Genomic DNA, 10,988 nt, shown 5'->3' with positions numbered 1-10,988 from the left:
TTTGTAGAAATAGTATTAAAACAAATAACTTCCCAAAAAACAGCTGCAACCAATCCAGCCTTACTTAAACTGTCAAGTAATCCAATATTAATCATAAGCTTTGATAGATCTGCAAATATTTACGTAATGTGGTTCTCATGTTCTTATGCAATGGTAATTAAAATCTACTTGTGATTAGACCCCAAGTAAACGATGCAGCATTCCTTGACTGTGACTAAGGAGCACAGTTACTACAGTCAGACAACAAATAGCTACATAATTTATAGTAATTAATGAGGCTCTGTTGGACAACTGTCAGTTCTTCCAAGCTGATGCCTCCACTGCATACAGCACGAAGCATACAGCACAGCTATCTCTATAACGGAAAACTGCTCTTGTCAGGCTGCAATCACACACCATCTCCTGAACGCACTCCAGGCAGCTGGAAAGGTCACCATCTCCATGCCAGAGATTACTTACCCTTAAGATAAATTGATACAATTACACATACAAGCATCTCCAAACCAATTTGGTCAAAGTGACTCATGTTAGAAACAAAACACGAACAAATCAAAGGGTTAAGAATGGTTATAGCACATGGTGAGAGGACTGTTGCTGCAGAAAGGTGACCACAGCCTAAGGAAAATAATCTGTATGAGACAAAGTTACTTTAATTGTGTAACTCTATTGCCACTACTTGCTTCTGGTAGCAAATGTTAGTCAGAGAACTATACCTTTTGTCAACTGGTATTGAACAAGAATAAAGGGCCAGTACAGGTCCTTAGTTTGTGACTTGAAAGATCAGCATTGGCCAAACGTTACCTTTTTGAAATTATAGAAAGTTCATTGAAACTAAAACCAAATGAGGCAACATTAATTAAAAATACAGATTCCTGAACAGCCTACCAAGCACAGTTACAGCTATGCTGCTATTTCTAACCAGATACAAACAGCAAGAGTGCATGGCGAAAAGGCTTTGTTAAAAGCTTAACTAAACAAATATCTATCAGAACCTTTCCCCAAAAAGGTATGTCCACCCAATTCATACATTTATACAGTAAGAGTATGTTTTCAAACAACAGCCTCCCGAATACAATCAACAGAACTTGGAACCACAGACTGCAAATCAAATATCTTCAACAACCCTGTCCTACCGTTTATCTGACCTGCCCAGCCCTAACCCTTGACAGCATCAAAAAACAGAATGCAGAGGAATTCTTTATTTGGTTTTCCACTGATTTTAAATGGAAAAAAAAGTTTAATCACTTATCATTTGAAAATTTTCTTTTGCTACCTATTGTTTTGATCCAGCTGTATTAGAAATATTCAGAGAAAACTGGAACAGCCTTCCTTTTCCAAAGTCTCCAAAGGAAGGATACTGATTGGAGTTATCTAATCTACTTTCTGATACAGATTTTAAGTAATTTATTTTTCAGAACATTTGTCTCTTTTTCTTTTTTTTTTTTTTTTTTACATGGACTTCAGGACCAATGAAACAATCTCCAGTCAGGCTTCACAACAGCATGGACAAACAAAAAGCCCAAGAAAGATCTTTTTCTGACAGCAAGCATAATGGAAAAAAAAAAAGAAAAAAATTAAGAAAAAAAAAGGCTTGTCATACAGCACTTAAGACATGCAATATAAACAACTTTCAGCCATAAATGTTCTGTCTTGAAGCCCTGCCAGTAGGTAACAACGCACTACAGTAAATGAGGTCTGAACTACTACCTTGATAAGTAATAGGGAAAATGTTTTGTGGGATTGTAAAAGACCATCTACATCCTTTAACCAAAAAACTGCAGAAGATTACAAGATCATCACAGTTTAAAATGAAAAACTGCATTTACTCAGCTATGTCCACCACTACACTGAGCAACAGATAGGTAAAAACAGTGGATGAAAGAAATAGCGATAATGCGGTAACAAATACAATCAGATTTGTATAAAGGAAAAAACAAATATAAACCTAGTAAATGTTGCCAAGGACAAGAACATTTAAGTTCAGAATGACATGCAGCACACACAAGTTTGATATATCATTACATAAGGGATTGAATGCTTCACAGAACTGTAAGGTTTAAAATTTCAAGACTTCTATTTCACCATGATAAAAGCACAATACTATCTCAGTCTCCTTTATTGCAATGATTTGCTTTAGTTTGTTACATCATCTGGATTAGCAAACATTACCTAGGGCACATTTGCACGGAGGAAGATGTGATTGGAACAGCTATCTACATAATTACAAAATCTTAATAAAAGTTATTATTGTCAACAACTGCTATGACGTGTCCGTTTAGTGCCTAGCATGTGCTCACATGGATGTCAAAAGCAGAAGAACTAAGACCAAATTCCACAACTTTATATATTTCATCTGGTAGCCAGTCCTGATCTTCATAGTAGTACTGAAATTGTGACTTCTAGGCAACCAATGACAGCCTTAAAAAAATCCCCCCCACCAAAAAAATATACACCCCTCAGCTGTCATTATGAAGAAAATAACCACAAAGATTCAGTTATGCGTGAATATATACTAGTATTTCAAGCTTATATAGGATAAAGGCATGGATGCAGTTTTCAGGGATAAAGCACAGGGCAAAAACATCTTAACAGGGACACACTAAACCTACAAAATCCCTTCAGACAGGCAGAGATATGAAGAATCAAGTTTCTATGTAAAATAAATTACATCTACATTTTCAAATAAAGAGATCTCCAATATTGATATGAAATATGAGCCCCTAAGAGGGGATAATTCTGAGTGACAACAACTGACAATAATCAATCAGATCCTGTATAGTTAAGTAGAAGGAAACGATGTAGTTCTGGACACAAATGTCTCATTTACCAAGCTCTCAGCATGCAAAAAATTGTGTTTGAGGCAAATATAACTGATATAAGAAGTGTTTCTTATCAGAGATTCATAATCAAATGTTTAAAATCAAGGGAAAAAGGGAAGATAGTCTGGGATCCAACAAGAACAGCAAGTGTTTGTTTCAAGTTTTGCACCAATTCTCCTTTACTGTATCTGCAAGAGATGATATGCCAAACAGATGAGTATAATATGTTTTCACTAGTCATGTCATGCAGCAATACCATAGATTATATACCCTTCTTTGTGAAATGGAGCATTTAGACCTCCAAGGAAGGCAAATAACATCCCAGTGGATCGCTCACTAGAGAAAATCCAGCTTTTAATCAGTCTGTTTCAAATAATTACTAGAAAAAAAACAAGATGAAAGATTTCACAAAACTTAAAATGAAGCTGGATTCAATAGGCAGAAGGCATTAATCCACAAGTTTCTTTGAGCTTTCCAAAAATCAGTGAGGGAATCTAGCTCCCTAAAAGCTCTCTACTAATCAATGGGCTACCTTCACCTTCTTTAGAAAAGACTGTTCTAAGCTAATGAACTGTCTATAAGGTTGATATTAAAGATCCAGCATTGTCCTGATACACAGGCTTCTAACAATCAATATAGGTACAGCACCTGGTTGATCACTTAGAGGTCTAGCTTGATTAACTGCAAACAATACAAGTTAGCCTTAACTCAGGTCAATGCTATAGGAACCTAACTCTATGAAATCATTTGAGTACACACATGCTGTGAATTCTATCGCCTCTGGGAAGAGACTGGAAAGTCCACAAAAGGAGTCAATGGTTTTCGCCTGCAACTAAGCAGCTATTCATGTATCACTCTTTAGTTTCCATGCAGTATTTCAAAATACCAATGCCTCTAAAAAACTAGTTCCAAAAGTGGTATTTAACAACTCACTGCTTGTTAAAATTCTCTTAAGTACAACATTAAAGTTATCAGTAAAGGAAAACTTCATTCTGACTACAGCACTAGATAAACTTAACTAATAATCTTGATCAAAGAAATGAGACTGCCCTCTTGTGGTCTACCTAGAAAGTTATTATTAATTTACACTTAAATTCACCATGCATGATCAAATTCTACTACATTAATATTTTGTCTGATGGTGACCAGAATTAAACCTGACTATATTAAGAAAACATATGAATAAGAAACAAAGCCACAAACAATAAACACAACCGATCTTTAACAATTACTGTTCTTCACAGCGATAAAAGTAATCTGCTGCTAAGATATAGGACTACTTTGGCTGACTTACCAAACCAGTCTGAACATCTTTAACAGCAGATCAAAGAAAGCTACTCACCAAAAGTACCATAGAATCCTCGAGGTCCACAAGTGCCAACACCATATTTCTTCAGAGATGCCTGGGCTGCACTCTTTAACAGAAATTATATGAAGTATTTATTCCTACACTAGTTCTTTAACTCTTCTATAAATCTCACATATGCAATCCCACACCAATCTAGCTAAGCCAGTTCTTGCATCATGTAACATGACCCGCTTTATTTATTTATTGTGAAATTTTTACTGCTTTGTTTTATTTACTGTGAAATAATTTATTTCACACCAAAACTATTTTAGACAAGTGTATAAGCATTACTATATTCTAACAATTAAGGACCTAATTTGATAACCAGTTAGTACACAGTAAGTACGCCAGACTAAACTTCAGTAAGCAGACAAACTTATATAGCCTAAAATCACAAAGTTCATCTTCACTGCTTTAGAAGTAAACTTCCTTCATAAAGTTTGTACTTTTTGAAGCCGTAATTTCAAGATAACATACAAAGTAAGAGGAACACTTACAAAAATACAATAACTGAAAGAACTCACCTTAACATTTTCATTATCCAGAAGTCCAAGAAAGTTAAAGGAAGCAAAGTTTATACATTCCTTGCCATTAACAGTGATAATATGGGTGGGAGGACTGAAAAAAATTACAAATCTATTGTTATGAATGAACAGTTGCCATTTTCATAACAGTCACACAGTACAGGAGTTCTGTTCTTCAACAGTAAAAAGCACATAGCTTTTATAATATTCGCTCCTGTCACTTCTTCCTTCACAGATGCCAATCAATATTTAAGTTCAGCATCAGGTCACAAACATAATACCATACTCAGCAAAAACTTTATTGCCATATTTCAATAAATGGTTAAATACTTTCCGAGATATTTAAAGATTCCTTCTTGAAAACTTAATTCATACAAAAATGACTCCTGAAGAGATACATAAAGCTTCCCCTTTAAAAGCAAAGTAGTACTTCTTTGAAAGAAGGAATACTACAAATTAAAAGAAATACCTATCCTGTACTGAATAGGGGTCCTGAAATATAGGTACTAGCTATAAGCAGACAAAACTATTTTATTCTCTGTCATGTCAAACTACTAATTCTGTTTAATCCCTAATGGTCTGAATAACTCATGTAATCAGAAAATGCAGGAAATGTCAAAAGTATTGACAAATAAAAGCACAATATAAAAGGAAGTGAGAGGTAGAGAAATTTTGTGTCCTGCAAAAATTATGATTTAGATAAACAGTTATTAAAAGACTGAAGATAAAAATAGTCATTAGCCCTTTACAAACATTGTATCTTTGTGCTTTATTCTAAAAGTACTGCTTTGGTAATAATACAAAATCAAAAGGTTCGATTAACCAGAGTGTTGAGAATTCTCAAAGCTAAGCAAATACAGCACCTTGTGTCTGTCCATTTCTGTACAGATTGCCAAATATTACAGTTCCGATCCTATACCATTACTGAAGTACAGTAGTTTCAACAAACTCTGCACATATGGAACATAGCATTGACTAATTCTCACAAGATATTTCAAAGCAATTTCTGAAATACTGTGACTCTTGCCCTAAGCTAGCACATTATTTTAAAAGCACATCCCCAATTCCAATTGTCCAAAGAGAAATAACTTTTCACAAAGCACCAAGCGGCTAGCCACAAAACCCAAAATCCGTTTCTTTCAAAATGATCTGTTTCCTACCAAGCCTCACAAAAAAGCTGTTAACTACTTTTGGAGGTCTAAGTCTACATATTCAGAAAAAAATAAACAAATTAGTACTGAAGAACACAGCTCTACAATGAAGGCAAAGATAAGGTGTCCCTCTCCCTACACCCAATATTTAAAAACATAATTAATTACAAGATCTAAAGTAAAAAAAAGCTTTCTTAATACAATAGTCTTGATAACATTGCAAAACCAAGAGCATCTCTTCAGGGGCAAATACAGCTCCGCTATCTAAAAATGCAACTCATTTATGAAAGATTTTAAGGACATGGAAATAATTAGCAAGAAATATGCTTAAAGATATGGACATAAAGAATTTGAGTTGAAATAAAAACCAGAATTTATTTTGTTTACGTTTACCCTGAAACAATGTTGTAGTTGAGAGCTGGGTGATCTTTTGGTACAGGAGGTACGAGAGGCTCTGGCTGCCATTCTTCAATCAACTCCTCCTTTTCCTGAACAGGAGGAAAAAAAAAATACAGCTCAGAAAGGATTTCCATCAGAAAAGACATTATGTACTAATAAACACATAGTAACAGTTGCATGAGAAATGATATATGTTAATATATGTCACCTTTTTGAGACACTTAAAATTGTTACTATCTCAGTATGTTCAACTGAAGGGCTCTGAATTCTTCAAAAGGAAGGAAATGAAAGGCAAGATGGGCCAGTTGTGCCTGTGTGTTAAAGTTCTTATGATATGACTAATCAAGAAAAGAGATACTAACTTGGTGTCCCTGCCAAACTTTTAATCAATACTGTTTCACTCAATCTATTAATTACGAAAGTCCTCCTCCACAGTTTATGAAGTTTAATACAAATTACATAATAACGGAATATAAATTGCCTCACTTTAGACTCTCGGGTCTTCAACAGTGCTGTTCAAACAATGCTGGCATTAAAATACTTAGCAAAGTAACGCAAATGTGAGCAGGACACAATAGAGAAAAGCTGCCAAATGCTCAAGAAATGGTCACAACTACTGACCTCACCTAACTATGGAGGAATACTGAACATATATTCACTTTCAAAGTGCTTTAAAACTATTTGGAAAAGCTCAGATAATTTTTCAAAGTACATGCAGTGAATCAGCGTAACAGGTGCGTTAGACTAGTTCCATATAAATTAGCAACCACTTGGGAAAATCACCAAAATCGTCCTTCCCACCATGACAGATCTATCCTTGAGGATTATTTACTAGAATGGCAAGATACACCTGATAACATATTGGTTAACACATGACCTTTGGATGGCATGACTACAATGGGTTTATATCTATTATTTCAAAACACAGTACTATATTTAAACACTACTTATTTCAGTACCAAAATATAAATTCTGCAGTTGATTTAAGAATACCATAGCAACACTTTTTCCAATTTTTTTTCCAATACACTTTTCAAAGCCTTTGACGTACAAAACCAAATTAAGAAATGAAACAATCAAAAGGAAACTACATGGAACAAAACAATTAGTCTCCTGCATTTTCATCGCTTGCTAATGAGTAACTTTGCTTCTACATATTTCCAGAGTATTAATTAATATCCCATGAGCTCCACAAAGGCCTATTACAAAATGTAAATGAAAATTTGAATAGCACATATTCCAGAGAAGATCTTTATGTAGTCATAATAACTTGTATTTCTAATATATTGCAATGTACTTTAAATACATCTTTATTTAACTTTGTCATGCTAGATTTCTTACTGAAATTTAACCCATGGGGTAAATATTTTAAAAGAATTAATAGGTGCAACAGAGTTAAATATATTTAGTATTTTGAAGCGGCTAAAGTCATGTTAGGAAAAGTGCTTAGTTTCTTTAGCCCAGCTGGAGCCTTCCACACAGTCAGGTACGCACTGAAATGAAGTTCCACATCGCAATGTCATGCAAGCATTAAAGTAGGTGATTTTATTAATTTACCTTGTACTACTGCCATTCATAGCATGTCAAATAGCAGACTTTAATGCTTCCATTAAAAAAATCTAAACAAATAAGTGAGCACCAGAGAGCAGAACAATAATAAACTAAGCTGTGTGACTACTATTCATTACTGCATTCTATTACCAAACCTAGTGACTCAGCAAACTTGTCAAGAATCCTATGAGATAAGATTACCAGATGATAAACCGTCTAAAGTTTAACATGCAATAGTGCCAAAATGGTGGAAAAGTAGTATCCAAATTCAGGTTAATCTCAGACTGGAGCCACAACCATAACCTGCACGTTAAACTCCTTTGATCCAAAACAGAGTGGCAATTTCAATCTTATCTCAGAACAACTACAGTGTGGATCTCCACACCGTACTGCTATTTGAAAAAAATTATCACAGACTTAATTTAATACCAAGTTTGTTGACCCACAGCACTGTAAGCCAGCTGCTGCAACGGTAGAATCCTCTCCCAGACACCAGCAGGTTGCTGTTTCTTGCGCTGGCATAAGCAATTACAAAACCAGGCAACAACCTTTTCTGAAAAATTATCCAGACGAAAACTCAGCAAAAGCAAGATGAATATACGGCTAAACTAGATCCCACAACAAAGAAGTCCCAACATAGATTGGCTGACACCAGCCATATCCCGAGTTACAGTTGCCCAGTAACACCTTACACCTTTTTCACAAGAGCTCAAAAAGCCTTCTGAAACCCAGAAAGCAGGATGCATGTCTCATGCAGCCTTCACCTGCTCCTGTAACATTTGGTGTCAAATGGCTGCAAATCCCTGATGTACAGCACAGCTTGCATTGCCAGTTTTATGTTAATTTTAGAGCATGGGCTTGGGTGGTTTTTTGTGTTGTTTTGTGTTTGTTTTAGTTAGGAAGCAGAATAAATCAGGTGAAAAGTGGTGCAGCCTCTCTGTGACAGAAGGATAAATAGGAAAAGCATTAGATGACATCAAATGCCTAAAGGCAAAGGACTTTGTAAGCATGGTGTTTCTTTTGTTTAAGACCCAAATGCAAAGAACATTTGAATGGCTTTTATACAACATAGTTCAAAGGCAGAGCAGGCAACATAGCATAAATTTTCTTCAAACAGAGCAGAATTAAGCTGTGCAAGCATGTAGTTAGGTCTTTCATTTAAATCTAATTGTTTGAACTAAGAGTATAAAGTATCACCAAGCAGCTGAGCAACTAATACACAAATTCAATTAGAAACTCTTTGCCATGGAGTCTAGCAGAAGGAAAAATAGTATTTATAGAACAACTCTGTAACTACAATAAATTAGCATAATACAACTGCAGTTGAGATCTGTGAACATGAAGAAAATGAGCAATTCCTAATCAGTACTTATATCCCTCCTTCATACTAAGTTGTAAGAAGTTTCCATTTCTCCCTTTGAAACGTTTGCAGCATGCAAACAGCATGAGTGATAAGCCACAGATGAGACGTGGCAATACTCTCATTTTTTTCTTAATTCTAAATGAATTATACAGGAGCCTAGTTCTCATTTCAAACGCCATTTCCCTAATTCTAGCTCACATTCATTCTCCTCATCCATTACATGGCATTTTGCTTTTTGATGGGCATAGAAACATAAACAACAAACAGTTGCATCTTCATGTCTTAGGTCTTATGTTTCCATGTGTACTTAGCACAGGCAGTAGCTTACCAAAAGCTTCTGTGATAGAAGCTCCTCTATTATGGCAGGGGATTGCAGATATTGATTAGAATGAGTACCAATTTCAGTCCAAAATGGGCACATGGGACAGTCCATACTCCTCCTTCCTTTCATACACCAAATATCTCAGTATACTGACCTGCCCTGACTTTTTGTGGTAAACACGACCACGTCCCTCTGACAAAAAAGGGCAAACAGAGGCTTTCATACAGTGACCCCACATTCGGAACAGCACTTTTATATTCTGCCTCCTAAATAGGCACCAAACTGCAGACCAATATCAAGAATATAAATGTTAATTTTCAAACACATAGAGGTCAGATTTTAATTTACAATGTAACAGCCTCAATATACAGTTGATTCACTTATTTATCCTCAGTTCACTGTACTGAAAAATACCCACACGATAAAAAAAATCAACTGAAAACTTAATTTCCATTCTTTCAAGCTGTAATTCAAGTGAACTCATCTCTCAATTCTTCTTTTTTTTCTTTTATAATTTTTTAATTTATATAAACCTAAACATAAAATAAAAAATAATAGAAAAGGGGTATATTTTATTTTTATGACTAATACATCATATGGAAAAATACAAGACATATATAAATAAATGTTATATATTATAATCTACACATTTATTTGTACATTTATATATTCACACATATAAACATTTAAAATACATTTATCAAAATGCACACATGCATACGTGTATGCTTTTGGGTGGTTGTATTTTGTTGGTTGTGGGTTTTACTTTAAATGCAAGACATCTTGAGTAAATTAAAAAAAAAGAAAAATATTTAAATAATTAGGGTTGATAAACAAATATAAGTTGCCTTGTTAATAATTTTTTCTAAGAAAATGGAGCATTTATTTCAGGAAGACAGTTCTTAGCTAGCACTAGTGTTTTGAAACAGTGCCATACATGCATCTGTATCAATATCCAAGGATTAATAATTTTATTTGCTGGTCCTTAGATTATAGGTCTTCAATCCCATGGTATTTAGAGAATCATATATCAGCATGGCACAAACCATGGCCATGCTAGCTAGAAATTTCTCCTTCAAACTATGTTAATACTCAGGATAATCTATACCTAGATAGGGAGTCTCCGCTTGAAATGACTTTACAGAAAGATTACATTTGCTCTTCCCTGTAGAACATCTGATCAGTCTCTGAATGCTACTTCTGCAAGAGAGAGCTCTTGTGGCCTACAGTATTTCTCAGCCATGCATTAAACGTTTGTCTCTTACAGGAACTTTCCAGCCATCATTGATCAGGCCACCAGGCTATAAGAGGCCTCAGGCAGGGCAGCGACACAGAGCACAGGGTGAACAAAAGCAGCAACAGTCAGTGCTGTGCCCAGACTGAGGTGAACAGCAGGTTACTGGAGGGAGTCAGCAGGGTGGTCACTGGCTGCAAAGCCAAGGCTGTGGCTCTGGCCCGAGGGTCTGCCCCACTGGCCCCAGTGGTGACCGACGCCTCCACCCAGACGGAGC

The 10,988-nt window shown here is 35.4% G+C and overlaps 1 protein-coding gene across 1 annotated transcript in view; it reads right to left on the bottom strand.

The window, feature by feature from the left end:
• Positions 1–10,988, bottom strand: part of SPTLC1 (serine palmitoyltransferase, long chain base subunit 1) — a gene marked incomplete at its 5' end in the record, with an annotated part of 32,206 nt that overhangs the window by 13,390 nt on the left and 7,828 nt on the right. The window contains 3 exons of the mRNA XM_009876343.1: positions 4,162–4,234; positions 4,692–4,785; positions 6,236–6,330. Coding sequence (XP_009874645.1) covers positions 4,162–4,234; positions 4,692–4,785; positions 6,236–6,330 — 262 coding nt within the window. The remainder of the gene's footprint in view (positions 1–4,161; positions 4,235–4,691; positions 4,786–6,235; positions 6,331–10,988) is intronic.

This window comes from Apaloderma vittatum, unplaced genomic scaffold, assembly GCF_000703405.1.
Source record: "Apaloderma vittatum isolate BGI_N311 unplaced genomic scaffold, ASM70340v1 scaffold10109, whole genome shotgun sequence".
Classification (NCBI taxonomy): Eukaryota; Metazoa; Chordata; class Aves; order Trogoniformes; family Trogonidae; genus Apaloderma; species Apaloderma vittatum.
The sequence above is the reverse complement of the archived record's forward strand: the minus strand, read 5'-3'. Positions and strand labels throughout refer to the sequence as shown.